This window comes from Callorhinchus milii, unplaced genomic scaffold (genome assembly GCF_018977255.1).
Source record: "Callorhinchus milii isolate IMCB2004 unplaced genomic scaffold, IMCB_Cmil_1.0 Scaffold1, whole genome shotgun sequence".
Classification (NCBI taxonomy): Eukaryota; Metazoa; Chordata; class Chondrichthyes; order Chimaeriformes; family Callorhinchidae; genus Callorhinchus; species Callorhinchus milii.
The window spans coordinates 105,385,250-105,406,295 of record NW_024704742.1 but is presented as its reverse complement, the minus strand read 5'-3'; the positions used below and the strand labels follow the sequence as shown (position 1 = coordinate 105,406,295).

Below are 21,046 nucleotides of genomic sequence, written 5' to 3'. Positions count from 1 at the left end.
AGAATGCAAAGGGAAATAGATAGGCTAGGTGAGGGGCAAAAAGGTGGCAGATGGAGTATAACGTGGGGAAGTGTGAAGTTATTCACCTAGGTAGTAAAAATAGAAAAGCGGATTATTTTATAGAGGGGGGCGATACTAGGTAGTGTTAGTGCTCAGAGGGATTTGGGTGTCCTTGTACACCAGTCACAAAAAGTTAGTATGCAGGTACAGCAAGCAATTAGGAAGGCTAATGTCATGTTGACATTCGTTGCAAAAGGGTTCAAATACAAGAGTAGGGAAGTCTTGCTGCAGTTGTTTAGGGTCTAGGTGAGACTGCACCTAGAATATTGTGTGCAGTGTTGGTCTCCTTATTTAAGAAAGGACATACTCACCTTTGAGGGGGTGCAGCGTAGATTCACTAGGCTGTTTCCTGGGATGAGGGGGTTGACCTATGAGGATAGATTGAATAAACTAGGCCTACATTCTCTAGAACATAGAAGAATTAGAGGTGATCTATAGGTTTCTATAAGATTCTTAAGGGTCTTGACAGGGTAGATGCCATGAGACTGTTTCCCGGATAAATGGAATTAGGTTAGAAGATCAGCCATGATCTTATTAATGGCGGGGCAGGCTCGAGGGGCCAAATGGCCTACTCCTGCTCTTACGTCTTATGGTGAGTTCAGCCAGTGAATCACAGCAAATCCTAATCGGTCTTGACCTGATGATAATAATACAGGACTCATGAATGATTGGAGAAGTTTGGGAATTTGTTCACACAGGCTCTGTTTTGCATTTCATGAAGGTAGCTAAGTTAACATTTTATTATATTGGCATCAAGGTTCACTGTTTGGCTCAGGAATAGAACAAAATAAAGTTGAATTACCTGTTGTGATCCTAACTCAGAAAGGCCCCAGGAATAATCCTTGATATGTGCTGAGTTAGCTTATCTCAACTTAGGCAGATACGGGAAGCCACGGATTCAGGAGGAGGAAAGACTGGATTGGGTTTGTCTGCAATGATGCTCACGACTGAATCCAGTGAAGCTCCATTATTACACAGTACCCCATTCTCATGCTAAATTGGGCCTATATCAGAACTTTGCTATGATCCTGTCCATGCACAGCGTGGAGGAGTGAAGTCAGAGGCAATTGAATGACCCAGAAAACAGCTATTTTAACGCTCGATCTGTTTTCTGCAATCGTGCTAATAAAGAAGCTTGTTAACATGGGACTACACTATGGTTTGCACAAAGCACTATCTAAGATTATGCACGATTAAACATGATCTGAGCAAGGTAAACAAATCATAGCATAAATTGGGAAGGAAGTAGTCATTATGTGCACATGGCACACCAAAAGCAAAGCTTCAATATAACTTTGCTTCCCGGGTCTGTGCAATGTTCCTTTTATGCAGAATCACACGTGAACATTCAGCATCACTTTCTGTACCAAGCAATCCTGCATAGGGTCCCAAGATCTCCCAACGCGAAAGACGCTATATGAATGTAAATTTGTATTGTATTGTAAGTTCTGAGAAATCTGTTACCCACAGGGACAAAAACATCTGTCCATTATTCAGACATTTATAGCTGTATCCAGTTATTACTGCTAAACTAAAGCGCTATATCAAATGCAAGGATTATTATTATTGTTATTGTTATTATTAAAGACATTTTTGAAATCTTTTTTGAAAATCAGAATGTACAAAAAAGGAATGGGTAGTTATCTCCCTCCAGAGCCACTGAAGTTGGCAGGTCTCTATCATTTTCCTAACCCAAATCCTCCCTCCCCCCCTTCCTTGCTGAACCAGGAATTCATCCAATGTTTTTTTCTGAATGTTTCAATGGAGTCAGTAGTTACTGCACTAGGTGGCAATCTATTCCATAAATTCACAAGTCGAAGCAGAAAAAAAGTTATTCCTTCTGCTAATGGTTTGTTACTTCCACATGGCTTAAAATCACCTTCACTGTTTTTTCTCTTGTGATTTTCGATTAAAAACCTCTAAATCCATCTCATCTATTATGCTCCTTTCTTTTTTCAAGAATCTTGAATCATATGTTTCCTCCCTTGGATTTGTTGGGGATAGAATAAGTTTATTTTACAGATCAATCCAGTAAATTAGGGCATCATTGTTCTGCTCTGAACGCTTTCCTCTTTCTCTACATCATTTAATCAGTGCAGTAACCTATGTTTGTCTATTTCTCCATTCTCTCCTCTCCTGAAATTGAGACGTCTTGAAAACCTCTATCAAATGCAAGGATTATTATTATTAATATTATTATTATACTATTTTAAATCAGCAAAGACCAGGAACAACCTTTCTTGTCTGCAATAGCAAATCGTGCAGCTGCCAAGGCAGTGACTCTCTGACCCTAGAGAATATTGTAGCAATCACTTACTCGCATTCTTCAGCTGTGAGCCTGGACATTCAAGCTATTCAAATGATGGATAGAATTACAGACAAACCAAAGATTTGAGCTAGGATCAGTTAAAAAAAAAGCCACAAACCTGCCAGACTTTCATTAAAAAAACAAAATACAAACTACTGCAGATGCTGGAAATCTGAAACAAAAACAGAAGTCGCTGAGAACACTCAGCAGGTCAGGCAGCATCTATGGAGAAAGGAAAGTGAGTCAAAGTTTCGGGTCCACGTTCTGACGAAGGGGAAGGAAACCTGACATCCTTACCCAACCTGGCCCACACTTAATGATTGACTTAAATTCCTGCCTGAAATGGCCCTTAAAAGCCACTGAATTATAAACAAAAAGTTGTTATAAAAAAGCAGCTGGGGTAGAGCAAGTGTTATGAAAGGTTTGTGCCAAAAAGGCTAAAGGGCTTCATCGCAATCTCTTTTGAGATCAAATCAGGGCAACAAGGGATGAGCAATCAATGCTTCCAAAATAAAAAAAACGTGGGGAGCAGGGGAAAAGCTGTCACTAAATAGAAATCAGGCACATAAACTTCCCTAGCGCAGTGAAAGAAATTCTAGGTTATCCATTGCTGGTCAGCATTGTCTAGGGATTCAGCTTGGCACCTTCCTGATCTGTGTGGCTCGGTGCCACAGTATTTCCCTCAAGTAGATTTTGGAGGTTGAACATAATACAGTACTCCATCTGCAGTCTCACCGATGCTTTATGAAGTGTAACATTTCCTTGGTCTATTATTCTGCAGAAATACTTATATATTTCAATGCTTTATTTGTAGCGGCTGCCATGCGCTGTGACAATGAATTCACTGTTAGACTCGTCTTATTTATCCAATAATTGTATTTGACATTTTTAGTACCAAATGCGTTACTGTACATTTCCCAATTTATCTGTCCCATTGTTAAATGCCTCTGAATTTTATTACTTTTCTCTGACAGTCTTGTTTTCCCACACAAGCTAACCTGGAGGAAAGACAAGCAGTGTAGAGGACACCAAAAGTGGCATTGATCACTTCAATAGGGCAATTTCATTCCGTGGTTAATTAATTCACCCTAATACCTGGCATCCAGGAACACCTGTAATGCAAGTTCAGCAAGAAACACTATTTCGTTTTTGCTCACTGATATTTTCAGTTGTAAAAGAGTCTTCAAATAAAGCCTTGTATATAAATCAAAACAAAGTTGCACTGAAATACATATTTTTGGAAAGAGAGAATTGCAAGCATTCATTTCAAAATCTATAAATTTACATTTTCTGAACTATAATAATAATCCTTGCATTTGATATAGCGCCTATCGCGTCCTTGAAACATCTTAAAATGCTTCATGGGGTTTCATTGCAGTGTAGTGGCTGTATTTTGCAGGTGAGTGTGACAGCCAATTTGCACACACCAATGTCCCACAGACAGCCATGAAATGAATGACCAATTTTATCTAGGAAGAATATTGCTGTGTACTCTTGCAAAGCAATTATGAAAACATAAATATTTGCATATTTATCTGCATCTGAAATGGATCATAATAAAGTCGTAATGAAACCTGCAGTGGAATAGTAAAATACATCGCTCAAAAATTAATATTTCAAGGATTTGCTAAACACGCTGAATCATGTGGGGGTACAAACCACAGCTTGTGACATTGGCCTTTTTCCTCAGAATGGAGGTGATGGCTGATTCTTCCTGTAGTGCTCTCCCACTCACACGGAACACAATTGCCAATAAAAATGTTCCCAGGTGAAACGTATCACTCTGACATAGAAATATAAAATAGTTCAATTAACAGGTCACAAGATGTAGAGAAATTTCCGAAAGCATTCATTTGCATGAATTAAAAATAAAATCATCAATCTGGAGTGCTTTGTGCAATGTGTGCCGTAAGCTACACAGACACTGGGTTGTGACAGTGGGATTTTAGTGGTCACTTGCACTACTGGAAGTGACGCGACATCCAGTTACAGAACTGTTTGACCTTTGCTCCCACATTTTAGGTACCTCTTAAAACAGGCAGGTATAGATCCAGGAATTTGTCGGAGGAATGAGCTCAGTCATGAAAAGAGATGTCTCAGAGTGGGCCTTCTGGAGATATATAAGATTTTAAATGAGAGTGAAAATGTACAAGATTATGTGATGTGTATTCTGGAAGGATGAGATCAAAGTTCCAAGAGACCTTCTTTAATAAAATCTCTCTTGAGATTTAAGGACTGGGCTCTGTCACCTTGTTCGGTTGAAGAGCTTACCAACGCTCAGTGTCAAAACTCACAGGTGAATAATTGCCACTTGGGTGACGTGCCAGAGGGTGATTGGTATCAATGGAACTGTAATTGTTCATTCAAAGATTATTATTATTATTATCTTATTACTATTATCATCATCATCATCATCACTTTCATTGCTGATTGTGGGACAATGCTGTGTGCAAATTGGCTGTTATGTTTGCCCATAAAATTCAGTCATTCCACTTTGCAGCATATCCTGTGAAGCACTTTGGGACATCCAACATGTAAGGATTATTATTATAATATTATTATTAACCCAGCAGAAGAAAAATGAATCAAATGCTAGGAGAAGTTAAAAACGTTGGAACAAACACAGAAAATGAGACGGAAAGAGAGAGAGAGAGAAAAGAAAATGCTTATAGAATAATTAGATCAATGTTCCTGGAGGAGAAATGAAGTAATTAATTACATGCCACCTTCAGACAAAATGAATCATCGATCGCTTCATTGCCCGTACATGGAAAAAAGTTTAAAAAATTAAATGGAACCTTTTTTCAAAATGTAATAGCTTAAAAAGAAACTTTAAACATTGGCACAATGCCAGCAAGGTGTCGGGTGGAGAGTGGGGGGGTTGAGGGGAGATGGGTGGGAGTGGAATAGGGGAGGGCCACGAGCTATTCTAAAGTAAAAATACAAGCCTTCAAAAATAATAAATAATCCTTCATCACACATAACCCTCGAATGATTTCTTTGCCATGATATATCATTCAATTAAACTTGCTGAGAGTCTGTTCACAGCCTTACTGGTAGACTGTTCACAAGGTCAGCCTAGCTCAGTTGGTAGCACTCTCACCTCTGAGTCAGAAGGTTTTGAGTTCAAGACCCACGTCAGGACTTGGAACCTATAGACACTCCAATGCAGTGCTGGACTGTGTGCATTGTCCATAGCTGTTTGTGAGACACTGCTGTGTTCTGTCGCGATCACAGTCTCACCACTTTATAGTATATACCGTGACGCACTTTGAGAGGTCTCAACATGGTAAGATGAAATATCAAATGCAAAGATTGTCATTATTAAGTTCATCACCTCACTTACTCTGTAAATATTTAAATATCCAAACTCTCCGTTTGCTGGTTTGCAGGATAACTGTCTATCTAAGTGTCTTGTTATCACCGTTCAGAACTAGGTCAGACAATCCCACCTCAGGCCAATTCGACATAATATCACAAGGACTGCAAACGTGACCCAAACATTTATAGAAATTTAATTCAATTCTTTTGACAGGAGGTCGAATTTCTCTTGTTGCTTGAGGAAAGACCTTGGTCAAGGCAGGAGAAAGAAGGATTTAATAATAACTATTTCCATGCCTTCACATTCCTCAAGGATGCCAGCCTCTGGAAGACACTCAATCTACCTGTCTAAGTATTCCACAAGCCATTCTGAGGGTCAGTTGATTTTTAATTGTTTTTGGTCAGTGCAACTGATGGTTTGCCACTCAAGTTTAAAGAGAAAAGTTGTGCTCTTAACTTCCCACTTGAAGGAAAGGCCTGCCAGCTATCCAATTCCCTCAACCAGGTTAAGAAAAAAACATGACTTTGCCTCTGTCGATACTCATACAGGTTTACACACAACAGACCCTGTTTCTATCCCTTTGATACCCCCAAGACAAATTGTCCGCATGACATGAAAGGTGCTGTATAAATGTAAACTTCTTGTTGTTGTCATCTCCTTTAGCAATAGTTCCAATAAAATAATAATACTTGCATTCGATATAGCGCCTTAACATGTTTTCGAGACTATTCAACCATAGAAGGCATCAGAGTGGAATCAAATCCTGTCCTTGTCTGAGGTCCATATACATGCACCTTCCAACAAGGACCATTGAATAGTAGCTGGAACCCTGGTTTAATGTTCCCCCTAGTCCAGATTAAGATCAACTAAGTCAGCAGAGACAGAGTTTTAAATCCGTCCCCATCAGTCACTATGGCTGAGCATTACACTAGGTGATTTCTTTGTCCACAACAACATTGGGGAGCTCAGTTATTCTCTGTTAATACAGCTGGTTAGGTTACATTTCTTAGAAGGAGCCAATTACTAGCAGAGCTGCTCAAGTACACCTTGTTGATCTCCTTCACTTGTTATCTCACTGATTGTGCAACACTTGGACAGCTTCTACTCGAGTGGGCAGCAAGAGAGGGTTCCCTGGTGTTCCTATCTCCTGTTGTCTTCCAACAAGTTCAGCACTTCTCTCTTTCACTTATGAGCACAGGAAATAATTTTGCTTTGAAGAAATGTTTTACCTGAGTCTCACAGTGTGCTGGCATAATCAACTGAGCGGAGGTTTGATTGGAGTGTTGAGTTTCGGTACCTGATGGATGAACTTGAACAGGTTCTTTCAGTAAGCTCATGTTCAGTCTCTATCAACCTAATCAGTCTCTTTGCAGCACTTCATTGCAGCATTGCATAAAGAAACTGTTATTTGAGCAGACATGTCACTGTTGTCAACAGATAAGCCCATTACTGAGTTTATAAGTGACAGTAGGGAATATAATCAATGTGAATGCAGCTTTTACAAACAGTGGAGTAAGGTAAGTCCAACCCTTTTGGGTCCTATAACCTTCGGCAGACCAGCCACTCAACTATTTTGTCCAGTTATCACCAGTCTCTTGAGGTATATGAAAGAGAGCAAGGCAGATTGGCCAAAATACAGTGCAGCCCAATTATAACACACTTTGTTACAGCAATGATTTGTTCACAATACAAATGGCATGTGCCATTCACTGCAAATATGTACCACTGCCTTGTGGCCTTGTTATCAGGCGGGCTGGAATTTTATGGATCCCAAGTAGCACATTATAACAAGCCTCCACTGAAGATGTTAAACCCCCAGACAGGCATCAGCCCAACCCCTCAACAACAACAACAACAAGATTCCATTTATAAAGCGCCTTTCACATCAGGAGGACGTCCCAAGGCGCTCCACAGTTGGGTCAGGACCCGAGCAGGGGGGAAATGGTCAGGGTGAGGGGAGGGAAGGGAGGAGGGGGGAAATGGTCAGGGTGAGGGGAGGGAAGGGAGGGAGCGAGGAGGGGGAAGAGAGTCGAGAGGGGAGCTGAAGGCTCGGTCAAAGAGAAAGGTCTTGAGACCGGCCTTGAAGGAGGAAAGGGAGGAGGCGGCGAAGGCACTGGGGGATGGAGTTCCAGAGCCTGGGGGCTGAGAGGCTGAAGGCCCGACCACCGATGGTAGGGCGGTTGGGGCGGGGGATGTGGAGCAGACCGGAGCCAGAGGAACGGAGGGTACGGGCAGGTAGGTAGGGGAATAGTAGGTCAGAGAGGTAGGAGGGAGCAAGGCCGTGGATGGCCTTATAGGTGAGGATGAGGATCTTGAAATCAATCCTCTGGGGGATGGGGAGCCAGTGGAGGCGAGCGAGGGTGGGAGTGATGTGGTCGTGAAGCCTGGTGCGGGACAGTACACGAGCTGCAGAGTTCTGAATGACCTGCAGCTTGTGGAGGGAGGTGGCGGGAAGGCCGGCGAGGAGAGAGTTCCCATAGTCCAGCCTTGAGGTGACAAAGGCGTGGACCAGGGTTTTAGCAGCGTGAGGGGTGAGGTAGTGCCGTAGTCTGGCGATGTTCCGGAGGTGATGGAAGGTGGTGCCAGTTGTGGTGCGGATGTGAGGGAGAAAGGACAGCTCAGGGTCGAACAAAACGCCGAGGTTCCTGACTGGCTTTGAGAAGTGGAGAGTGCAGCCTTGGATGCCCTCCTTCCTTCCACCCGTCAGAAAACAGATACTTACACATAAGCACAAATGCACACAAAATGTGCATGCACATCCTAAAAACACATGTATATAGCACACAAAACATAGATACATACAAATGTGTGGACATAGTCACACACAAAATACAAATACACACCCTGGCATGTAAAAAATACTTTCACAGGGTCTTCAAGAATGGATATGAAGAGCACAGAAGTCTGTTAAAATGAAGGAGATATGGGCACATTCTGGGTTCACCTCACTCTAGACAATTGGCTTATTAAACAGGACAGCTGCTCATGAGAATGTCCACCTATTCCAAGCTTTTTTCAGTCTTGCTCAGTTGATAGCACGATCTTCTCTGAGGAAAACATTGTGGGTTCAAATCCCACATCAGAACTTTGAACTCACAATCCAGGCTGATATTCCAAAGCAGCACTGGGGAAGCCCTGTATCTCTGGATATGCTATCCTCCAGATAAACCTTAACCAGAGGTCACTGCCTGTTGAGATAAATGTTTAACAACTGTATCCATTTGTAGTCAATCCAGCATACTCTTTGTGTACACTAAAAGGAATAAAGTGAATAATCAATATTTTTTATCTGGGGGATTGTTAGCCAGGACACCAGGAGAAACTCCCTTGTCTTTTTGAATACAGGCATGGGATCTCTAACGTCCATCTGAATAAGCAGGTGAAACCTAGGTTTAATGTCTCATATAAAGGATTGCAGCTCTGACAATGTAGCACCCCGCAGCACTGCACAAGAGCGTCATCTTAGACAATGAATTCAAATTTCTGACAAGGTTACAGAGAAACTGCAAAAAAATAGATTTAAGGAGAATTTATAATGATGTAATACCGCTTTGTTTGTAATATAGCACCTTTCACATGAGGAAGACATCTCAAAGCGCTTCATAGAATTTACTGTAAAGTGTTGTGACTGTATTTTTGTTGGCAATTGTGGTAGCCAAGTTGCTAAAGTCAATGGCTGAGCAGGATCGATGGCCGAATGGGCTACTCCTAGGAGTTCCTAGGTTCTTCTAATAAGTCCTTTGGACATACATCATGCTGATATGAAAGCCCATATAATCATTGATGTCTCTTTTTCATTGCTCACTGAACTGGAAATACACCTTTCTCAGAGGACACAAACAACGGGTCATGATAAATTAAATTTGCCTCCTTGTGACAAACAGGGGGAAGCGCCTTTGGCCCCAACACTTGTTTTCCTCATTGACTCGGTGAAGGTCATGAAAAGTAATGGTGCTCTCTCTCCCTTTGCTGACACCACTGTTATCCCACCAGAAGACAAGTGGTTACTGAAACACTGCAGCACGATACAGACAGATTTGGACAGCAGGCAGACAAATAGAGCCTTGTGTTCAGCAAAGAGAAGCCCAAGTCAATAACTCTGTCAAGTGAGATTGACTATGATGTCACCTCCACACCTCTATTCTATAAGGATTGTTAGTTCACTTCAATTACAATCAGCTCTTTGGCTTGTTAATCATAATAGATCTGCACTGAGAAAACAGGCAGGGAAATGGCTGTAAAAGCTGACAGTTAAGTGACCGTGTTAAGAAACACCAGTTCTGCTTGTCACTGCTGGCTTTACTTTCACAACGTCTATATCCATCCAGCAATGGAATAATATAGGTCTGTGAGGCACACAACAGAGAAACCTCGAGCTCCTGCACAGTCCAATACAACAACAACAACTTGCATTTACATAGCGCCCCTCACACAGAGTAGCGTCCCAGAGCGCTTGACAGAGTCGGAGCATGACAGTGAGCCCGGGGGAGGTGACCATACCTTAAGGTCGAAGACGAAGATCTTCAGGCGTGACCTTCAAATGAGGAAGGGATAAGGCAGAGGGATAGAGGAAGCGTATTCCAGAGTTTCGGGGCATAGTGGCTGAAAGCGCAACTAAAGGTGGTGGAATGGAGAGCACAAGGACAAGCAGGAGGCCGGAGCCAGTCAAGTGGAGGCAGTGGGTTGTGAGTTGGAAAGTAAGCAGGTCTGAGAGGTGTCAGGGCATGAAGGAATTTCAAGACGAGAGTGAGGATATTGAAATTGATCCATTCAGTGATAGGGAGCCAGTGGAGCCTGGCTAGAACTGGTGTGATGGAGTTTAGTGCGGGTGAGTACGCGGGAACCAGAGTTTTGGAGTTTCGGTCCAAAACCAAGCAGTAAAGCAGACGACCTTGTTGTTGTTGTTTATGATGGTCACGTGTGATGTGATACTTGTGTGGTGGACTGTTTTCCCCCTGAATTGAAATGGTTTCACCCGGCAAGATCCAGCATTGCTTTCACGAAGCTTTCCCTCAACCATCAGGGTTAATAGTATGTTATTGTGTATGCGCATATGCTTGGGTTGGTGCATATATGTGTGCATGTGGATATATAATAAGTCTCACATTTGATATAGCTCCTTTCACATCGGGAGGTTGTCTCAAAGCTTATCTTCACAGGAGTTACTGTAATGTATAGTGTTTATATTTTGTAGGTGAACATGACAGCCAATTTGCGCACAGGTGGTTAAACCTCATGAAAAGGCAGTCATTGGGTCTGCAAATACGGCTGTGATGACTGGTTTCACTATACTTGCACACAGCTGGGGTTGCTTTGCTTTCTCTACATCGGCCAGCAATCAGGTTTCAAAAAGGCCAATTCCAGGAAATCAGGTCACTACCAATGTCATTTCCTGTGCACGTGCAATACAGGACGTGATGTTGACAATGACCGAATTACCCAGAAGTAATTCTTAGCAGTGGGGCTGCCTGGTACATAACAAACACTGCAGGTGGTGTGTGTGAATTATGCCAGTTGGTGGCTAGCATACACTTAATTTGCATTATAAAGAAACCAGCACTCTAATAAATGTCTGTCTGTATGCATGCATGCAGGACACATCACAATGCAGTCAGACACTGTTCCCACCAGGTATTCCAGCAGAGGTTGCTGGATTGTGATCAAGAGCAGGAATTCTACTGATTTCCAGTTCCCTAATCCGGAGTAGAGGCAAAATGAAGTAGCTGCACTCCTTTGGCTCAGATCAGCTAACTAAGTATAGGCCAGGCAGTGAACATAAGACCTTCATAATGTGCACCACTCAGTACCACACCACACAGTGCATTTAATCACTGAGCCATCGGTGGTACCTGTCAACTCAGCTTGGGCCAAGACAAAACACCTAACAATCGGCACGTTTGCATCTTAGGGAATCTATCTGTAGTGGGCTCTTTTGTCAAGTAAAGCTACAGATATCGAAGCAATGACATAACAAATGGCACAACTTGCAGGACATTATTGTGTGCAAAATTGGTTGCCACTTTCACTTTCACATGGTCACTCCATTTTACAATACAGTAAATCCAGTGAAGCCTTTTGGGACATTCTCCTGACCTAAAAAGCGGTACACCAAATGCAAGAATTATTATTACTTAGTTTGTTCCCACAGTAACAGCACCTGGATTTGATATCATGTCTCATCTATTTCCTCAAAGCACTTCATACACCTTACCTTGAAGTATTGTGAATGTTATTATGGAGGCAAACGTGACAGCTAATCTGTGCCTGCCTCGTCTCACAAACAGCAGCAAGAGGAATAACTAAGAGCTGTTTTGGTAAATTTAAATGGGAGAAGGAATATTGGTTTAGAGAACGCAGACCGTAATAAAAAGCCAAAGGTTCTTTAACCTTCAGTTAAACCAACATAGCTCACACGTACATTAAACAATGGGCAATTTTCCTTCCATATAAGGGGAAAAAATATTTACAAATGAGCGATGCTCTTGCTACCGGTTTGGAAAAGAAAAAAACAATTGTCTGGATCCAACACCAAATAATTATCTTTAAACTTATTACACATTTCTGGGATTCTATTTTATAGTATTTATTATATTTTCAAGTGGTTGAGGACCCAGACCCATCCCCAGTCCTGACCACGATATAAATTCACGCTTAATCCTAACCTCAACAACAACAACAACAACAACAAGATTCCATTTATAAAGCGCCTTTCACGTCAGGAGGACGTCCCAAGGCGCTGCACAGTTGGGTCATGACCCGAGCAGGGGGGAAATGGTCAGGGTGAGGGGAGGGAAGGGAGGGAGCGAGGAGGGAGGAAATGGTCAGGGTGAGGGGAGGGAAGGGAGGGAGCGAGGAGGGGGGAAATGGTCAGGGTGAGGGGAGGGAAGGGAGGGAGCGAGGAGGGGGAAGAGAGTCGAGAGGGGAGCTGAAGGCTTGGTCAAAGAGAAAGGTTTTGAGACCGGCCTTGAAGGAGGAAAGGGAGGAAGCGGCGAAGGCACTGCGGGATAGAGTTCCAGAGCCTCGGGGCTGAGAGGCTGAAGGCCCGACCACCGATGGTAGGGCGGTTGGGGCGGGGGACGTGGAGCAGACCGGAGCCAGAGGAACGGAGAGTACGGGCAGGTAGGTAGGGGGATAGTAGGTTGGAGAGGTAGGAGGGAGCAAGGCCGTGAATGGCCTTGTAGGTGAGGATGAGGATCTTGAAATCAATCCTCTGGGGGATGGGGAGCCAGTGGAGGCGAGCGAGGGTGGGAGTGATGTGGTCGCGAAGCCTGGTGCGGGACAGTACACGAGCTGCAGAGTTCTGAATGACCTGCAGCTTGTGGAGGGAGGTGGCGGGAAGGCCGGCGAGGAGAGAGTTCCCATAGTCCAGCCTTGAGGTGATAAAGGCGTGGACCAGGGTTTCAGCAGCGTGAGGGGTGAGGTAGTGCCGTAGTCTGGTGATGTTCCGGAGGTGATGGAAGGCGGTACCAGTTGTGGTGCGGATGTGAGGGAGAAAGGACAGCTCAGGGTCGAACAAAATGGCAGGCATTCCTTCTGCCCCCAGCCTCTGGAACTCCATCTCGCAGTCCCTACGCCTTGCCCCCCTCCCTTGCCTCCTTCAACAACAACAACGATTCCATTTATTGAGCGCCTTTCACGTCGGGAGGACGTCCCAAGGCGCTGATCCCAAGGCGTCAGGAGGACGCCCCAAGGCCCATCACAAGACCCTCCTCTTCGACCATCCTTTCAATCACCCTGCTTCCCCCCTTGCCCTCTACCCTCCACAATCCCAACTCCCAACTCTGGTTCGAAACACTGACTGTCCATTGCCTTGGGACATCTTCCCAACATGAAAGGCTCTATACAAATGTAATTTATTATTATTGTTGTTGTTGTTCTTGTAAGGATTATTATTAAGATAAGAGGTATAAATGAATACTAACTTTGTGAACATCATCAGTTGCCTTTACAGTAAGTGATCAGAGTTAGAGTACAGAGTAGCAGATATATGGACATGACTTGAAATATTTAACACCACTCATTAACTTAAACAGTCTTGTTGTAAACCTGTCATGGCCCCGTTAAGCAGCTTTGAAGAATTCCAGAAATTAAACCCAAACTTTCGAGCAGCTCAGCTGTGGATTTACAATGGAAGAGCGAAGGATTGACAGAGGTACTGCGCTTATCTGAGAAGGGCATGTTGGTCTAATAGCTGATGAAAGTATGTAAACTGCTCCAGGTAGCAGCTTTACATACACTGTCAGATGAAGTGAGACTGTGAACAGCTCTGGTGCTGAAGCGTTGGCTATCACAGACCAGGGCCATTAGTTTGAGGCAGCACATTCCACGATCCGTTTGGACATCACCCAGAAAGAACAGGAATACCAATGTGCTTTGCTTTACGAGATAGGAGACGTTGGCTGGCCTTGCGTGAAAACCTGATCCCTTCTACATAATGCTCCTTATTATCCCACATCCTTAGCTGTGGCAGAGAGCATGGATAGAAATCAAATTCATGTTTTGGTTGAAAAACCCTAAACTACTTTTGGAAAGCAAATCAAAACTGCATTGGAAGTTCACTGATGTCTTCGCACAACACTGGGAGCCTGTTAAAATTCTCCACGTTCCTCCTCTTCTTTCCTATAACAGTAACTATAACAGTATTGTCAAGACACTGTAAACACTGCAGCTCACAGGGTAGCAACTGCTCAACTCTCACATTTTTGTTAATTTTACAACACAGCTACCAGCAGAACAGAACAGGACAGGGCAGTATGTGAGCTTATGCAACACCACAACAAGATTTGAAACAGTAATTTACAAATGCAAGACTGTGGATAAAAGGTATTGATTCGACTCCCTATTCTCACCCTATAACAGCGATGGGCATGGTGCTGCCAGCATCCAGCGCTCCCTATACAAGTGTGAACTGTTACGCTCTCTGGATGGTTTTCACACATTTTGAAAATCACAATGAGCCATTTTGTTGTCCCAAATTTGCTAACATCGCTTTCAATCCTCATAACAGAGTTTGCAATTGGCGCTTCCCATCCCAGCTTCAAAAATGACAAATGAAACCCTGGGATGAATTTTATGCGTGACAACTAAGATAATGACCAACATTGTTCTCAGCAAACCAGAGTCCCAGAACCAGCTTCCATGAGGTAGTCTAAATAACCTTTAAAATAACTAAATCTGAACTATCTGTTCACCTTCTCTCTTCTGAGTTCAAGTCTATGTCGTCTGGTTTGGCCATGTTAAACATTATTAGGGTTCAGTTTATTTAAACCCTTTATAACCTTGAATATTTCAAGAAGTACTCCTCTGGACCTTCTCTTCTTCAGCGTGAACATTCCCACCTTCCATAGGTTCATAAAGATACCTAATTCCAGCTAGCTATCTTGTTGCCCTTGTATGTACCCTCCCTCTCCAATGCCTCATTTTCTTTAACTTAATTTTATACCTAAAGTTAACGTTACAGCAGTCAAGCTCTCTCTTGATGCTGAAGTCACGCCAAATAAATGCTTTCATGAAATGCATTTCATTAAGTTGGAAAAATATTGCAGGAATGGCAATCATTTCCAGACCAAACTTTGCTGAACATAAGACACAAATAAACTTTTAACTTGTGTGAAGATACTTGTTGGGGAGGCGAGGGGCAGGGAGGGGGGGCTGAGGAATCAATATGCTTCTCCCTGTGTCGCACTTCAGTCGATCATGCTTTCTCAAAGACACGGTCACAGCTCACAGATCTGACAGTAATTACCGGCGCTTTACGACAAGTGGTTACAGGATAATACTTACCCTGGTGAGGTGGATGACCCCTTGGGATGTGACTGAGCAGCCCATAAAACCCACATACTGTAGCTGAGGACAATGTTCTGCAAATGCTTTTACCGATTTATCCGTCACCTGCACAGAAAGAAATGCGACCAATAAATTAATGTGACACTTATCCAGTGGGAAACAAACTCTGTGTGCTGCCAAATAACACTGGCATTTTTCAGCATGCCCCACAATATTCAAGTGTAGAATGACTATATGTTGCTGTAGGTTATTGGGAGCTAATTTGCAAACACAGATTTCCTAAATAGAAATGTAAACACTTTAGGTTGAGAAATGCTTTCATCAGCACGTTTAACATTTTAGAAATTTGATAACTACGCATTTCATGTTAAGAACTACCGCAAGGTCAAACTCACTGAAAAGCAAATGTGATTTGAAAAGCTTTAACGAAGATGGAAACCACTCAAACGGTTAGCTTAAACAGCCAGATGTTTTTTCAGTCTTACCAAAAAAAATCCAAGTTCCAACAGATGTTTTTTCCCGTTAGATAACTACAATCAAATATTTTAAAACAATGACAAAGTGTGATTTTTTTCAATAGAAGGACGTGCTGAGATGTTTGCTGATGGTAAATGAAATCAGCTCCTAGTAAAATGCCCAGTTTGTCGCACCCACTTTTTCTCCCATTTTTCCCTCCGCCCCAATTTTTTGTTCCATTTTTCATCCTCTCCATTGTAGCCAAGGTACTCAACATCCTTTCTTCAGAAACTTTCACGTTACTGAGTCGACACCCTGCAGATGAAGTTTATATATATCCAAGCGAATAACATGCCACTTTCATAAGATGAAGCCCACCATGAGGCATGCAACCCAACGCACATGGTCTGAAACCTACCATCCCACATGCCACCCACCCATCCACACCCACACAGCTTTTGAGCAGCAAATCTCTACCATCAGGCCAAATCGCAGCACATCTGCAGCTGTGATGAACAACCAACAAAACCACAACTCCCCGCTGGAATCCTCACACAAACCCTGATGATATTGCTCAAGAGGAATGAGTCTAACAGCAGTACAACTCATCCGCTCCCACCACTGGATCGCACATATGTGCTGCTGGCAGCATTAGAATAATGATATTATATAATAATATTACCACCACAGGACTACTTGACACAATACTTTCTTCACCCACCAGCATTATTTAAGTTATAAACCACTTGGCTATTCAACTCTTTTACATGCAGAGACCAATGCACAGAATGTAATTGTAGAATAGACTATTCAGTCAGAACCTTCTCTAAGTATAACAATCACCAGCACCCAGTAATGAAAGGCTGCTTTAAAAAACTCTGGGAAAAATACTGTAAAGAGATTTGCAAGCGCAAGTGCATATGAAGTAGTTAAAGCCACACTTTTTCAACCTTAAAAATCTGAACTGAAACTGTGTTGAACAAGCATTCTTGCTGAAGTCCCAATCCCACCCATTGTGCAATTGTGCTGTGCCACAGTATTATCAATGTCTGGCTCTAGAAGTTGACTTGGTGGCTGTAAATGGCAGAGAATTCCTGCTTATACTATTGCTGTCCTGGGCTGTAATTCAAGTCTTTGTAAACTAAAATGTTTTTAAAATGTCTTTAAAAAACAATTTAATCGCCTGGAGAGAAATAAAAGAAAAAAGGATAAATAATAAAGCTTACATTTCATCAGCACCTTTCACGTCAGAAGTTATCTTAAAGCACTTGACTGCAAAGTGCAGTGGCTGTGCACTTGTGGGCGAACTTGGCAGCCAATCCACACGCAGCAATGTACCACAAACAGTCATGAAGGGAATGACCAATTGTTTTTTGTCCAGGACACAGGGAGAAAGTCCCTTTTCTTTTCAAATAGGGCCATGGGATTTTTATTGTCCACCTGAACAGCCAAACAGAACCTCAGTTTAACTCTCGCCCGAAGGGCGCCCCTCTATTGTTGCAGCATTCCTCCGGCTCTATATCGGAGTGTCAGCCTTGACTATGAGTACAAAGTCCCAACGTAAGGCTTGAACCCACAAGCTTGTGGCTCAGAAGGGAGAGTGCTACCAACTGAGCCAGTACGATACACAAGAAAGAAAGTTCCCGTATGTTCCAGTAGTAGGTTTACATTTTGCTACAAGAATGTAATTGGGTCTGAACATTTAAGTAAAAAAAGAGCAGTTTAATGGGCTTTATAACACTGTCTTTTACCCACCAAGCTGTTTGCAAAACGTCTAAATTCCAAACAAAAGCTGAAGAAAGTTCGCTCTAGTTCAATATAATATACAGTGGAGCCTCGTTATAATGCAGTAATTGAGATCTATAAAATCCCAACCTGTTCTAAAAGGCCGAAAAACAGTTTTACTGCACAGCCAGCGAGCTCACTTTCTGTGCATGGGCCACTTCCACACTAAAGTAGAGAAATCGTTAGGTCACTGTCGATATCACTTCCCGTTTGTAATGCACAGGAAGTGACAGTCTGGGATCCATATGATCTGATGACCATTTTTTTCAGCACAGAAAGTTAAGTATAATTAATAATATAATCCTTGCATTTGATATAGATATTTGATATTGATATATCATCATGTCTTCCGAGACGTCTCAAAGCGCTTCACAAAATACTCTGTAAAGTGAACTGACTGTATATTTTGTGGGTGAAATATATAGTCAATTCACTTTACAGTATATTCTGTAAAGCACTTTGGTGATGACCTTAGTGTAAATGCCAGTCCCTATGTGTGGAAAGCGAGCAGCCTGCAGTGCAGTGAATGGATTGCAAGCTGCAACTGCATTACAACTGAAATTGCACTAGAAAGAAGCACATTATAGTGAGGCAGCACTGTACGCTGTACAGGATAAGACATAATAGAATCGGATTGGAATTCCGGATGCTGAAACTTACTTGCTGGATGTCAGATTTCCTGAAATAGTTGCATTTAGGCTTTGAAAGCAAAATCTAGCATGGAACCTTAATGACCTCTCTAATTTTTGTGCAAATTTAACAACTTTCCTCGAGCAAATCCCCTTGGGGCATTCATTTGAACTTCTAGGCAACGGGCACATTTCAAATCAGGTTTAATCATAGGAGTCTTTAACCACGGGCACATTCTGGAGAAGCAACTATTTTAATTGGAAAAACTGAACACGAACTCATATTTGATCTAATATTTATAAACTCCACTGAGCATACATAATCTTCCAGCCAGTCTCAGAGGAAGCTTTTCACTTTGCCCTCTCAATAATCTTTGTTTTTCTTCCGAGCACAACGATATTTTGTGAACGATACGGAAGAATAGGTTTAATAAAACAGCGGTAAATAATGGAAATCTTGTTGCCGCAGTTGTTATAACTGGTTAACGCCAGTGAATTTATAAAGCAACTCAACCTGAACACATGTAAATGCTCAAATTCCGTAACAGAGCAGTGTTTGAACTTGCAGGTTCTGAATGGCTGAACGACACACTTCTGTTTGCCAATTTTACTGACCTCCTCCTCTCCTGATGCTGCCAACTCTTTCTTGGGATACAATTCCATGATATTTCACTCTAGAGGCCATTCATGCCATCTGAACCATGGCTGCGAGTATTGAATAGCAAGTTCAATAGTGGCAGTTACTGTCCTCACCTGGAATCAAAATTCCTCATCGTCCAAACCTCATCATCATCAGCAGTGAAGTTTTAACAATTAAGATGGTGCAGAAATTTAGGAATTTCTTAAATTCAGTCTTTATTTGAAAGCCCATCTCCTACAGAGCTTTTATGAACTGCAGAAACAGGCTTCTAAATTTAAAAAAATTAAGAATTCTCTGCACTATATCAACAATCTCCAGCACCTATACTGTGCCCTTCACGCGGGTAGCGTCTCGGAGCACTTAACAGCAGTGCAGTTTGGCCCCGAGCTGTAAGGAGAGCGGAGATGACCAAAGGCATGGTCGAAGAGGAAAGTTTTCAGGTGTGATTTGAACATGGGCAAAGAGATGGGACTGAGGCAGGGGGTTCCAGAGATTTAAGGAGTAGTTAGTGCCTGAAAGCACTCAATCTCAAAATTAATAGAATGGGGACAAATATGTCAGGAAAGATAAGGGTAAATTCATAAAAGAATCATCAAACAATTACCAGGCTTCCATCTTGCCCTTGCACACAAATAAAAGATTAACATCTAAACTACTGATTCTCTGAATGTTAGAGTTCTCAGCACATTAGCATGGTATTCTTCCACTTCTTCTAATAGTCCACAAATGTTCAGTTGTCACTCGGTTAAAATAATAATGCTTGCATTTCGTATAGGACCTTTCATGTCAGGAGGAAGGCTCATAGCACTTCACAATGTAAAGTGCAGTTCTCTTCATTTGCGATAGCTAACAGAGCACGACCAATGTCCCACAAACGGCCATGAAACAAAGGACCAATTTTTTATTTGAGGGATTGTTGGCCAGGACACCGGCAGAAACTCTCTTCTCTTTTTGTGTAGAAACAGCAGGTCCATGGTTTAACGACTCATCTGAAGGACGACACTTCCAACAATTCAACACACCCCCAGCACTGCACTGGAGTGTCAGTTTAGACTATGTGAGTTTCAATCCCAATGTGGGGCTTGAACCCACAACCTTGTGAATCAGAGTGAAAGTGTTACCAACCAAGCTAGGCTGACACATTTAGCATTTCCCTGTATTCTGTCCAACCAGTTTGCTAATCAAGTCTTTCCTCTTCTTTTTTTAAAAGAAAAATAATAATCCTTGAGTTTGTTTCAGCGCCCTTCACGTCGGGAAGACATGTCAAAGCGCTTTACAGGACATATTGTAAAGTGCAGCAACTCTGTATGGTGTAGACAAACTAAAGTTTCCGCTGTTGCCTTTCTTTTTAATCCCTCTATTGGGATAACAGTGCCACTTGTTCTGATCTTGTGAGAGATGTGCACATTCGTTCAGAGAGCCATGAGCACTGATGCTTCCAGAAGAATCGCCATCACTTATCTCCTCCAGGAATCCCATTTAGTTCCTACACCACTAAGTTCTGCAGCCCTGGCTTTACATAAGGAATGTTTTTAGCGGTTATAAGAAAACAAAAATGTAACGTTTTAATGGACAGTATTAAACCCAAAATAAATTTATATCCCAAAGGAGTTAGCAGGGTATGAATTGATACTTAGAAATAACTCAACCAGGGCATAATTTGTTTGGAATGAACCTTTTAATTCAATTCATAGCAGGATAAATATGTAAAGTTTTGAGGTCAAGATCAAATGCATTGCTAATTCCTCTGGGTGCATATGCCAAGAAAACAGAATCACTCCTGGACTCCAAAGGATCCTGCAATCTCTCTATCCCGTAACCACGTTTCGCCCACAAAATATATAGTCAATTCACTTTACAGTATATCCTGTGAAGCGCTTCGAAACATCTCAACGACCTGATAAGGTGCTATATCAAATGCAAGTATTATTATTACAACCGAACATTCATAAACACTGAGTTTTCTTATTTCTGAAGGATCTTTCTGTGTTGAGGAAAAAGCGAATGGGGAGGGAAGAGACAGCGAGAGTTTCGATTACAAATACGGAGCAAAATGGAAA

The 21,046-nt window shown here is 42.3% G+C and overlaps 1 protein-coding gene across 4 annotated transcripts in view; it reads right to left on the bottom strand.

Moving 5' to 3' along the window:
- The window catches only part of fbxl17 (F-box and leucine-rich repeat protein 17), a 426,982-nt gene that overhangs the window by 264,429 nt on the left and 141,507 nt on the right, over positions 1–21,046 (bottom strand). For all 4 annotated transcript variants that reach the window (XM_042334038.1, XM_042334042.1, XM_042334045.1 and 1 more), the window contains one exon: positions 15,474–15,581. In XM_042334038.1, coding sequence (XP_042189972.1) covers positions 15,474–15,581 — 108 coding nt within the window. The remainder of the gene's footprint in view (positions 1–15,473; positions 15,582–21,046) is intronic.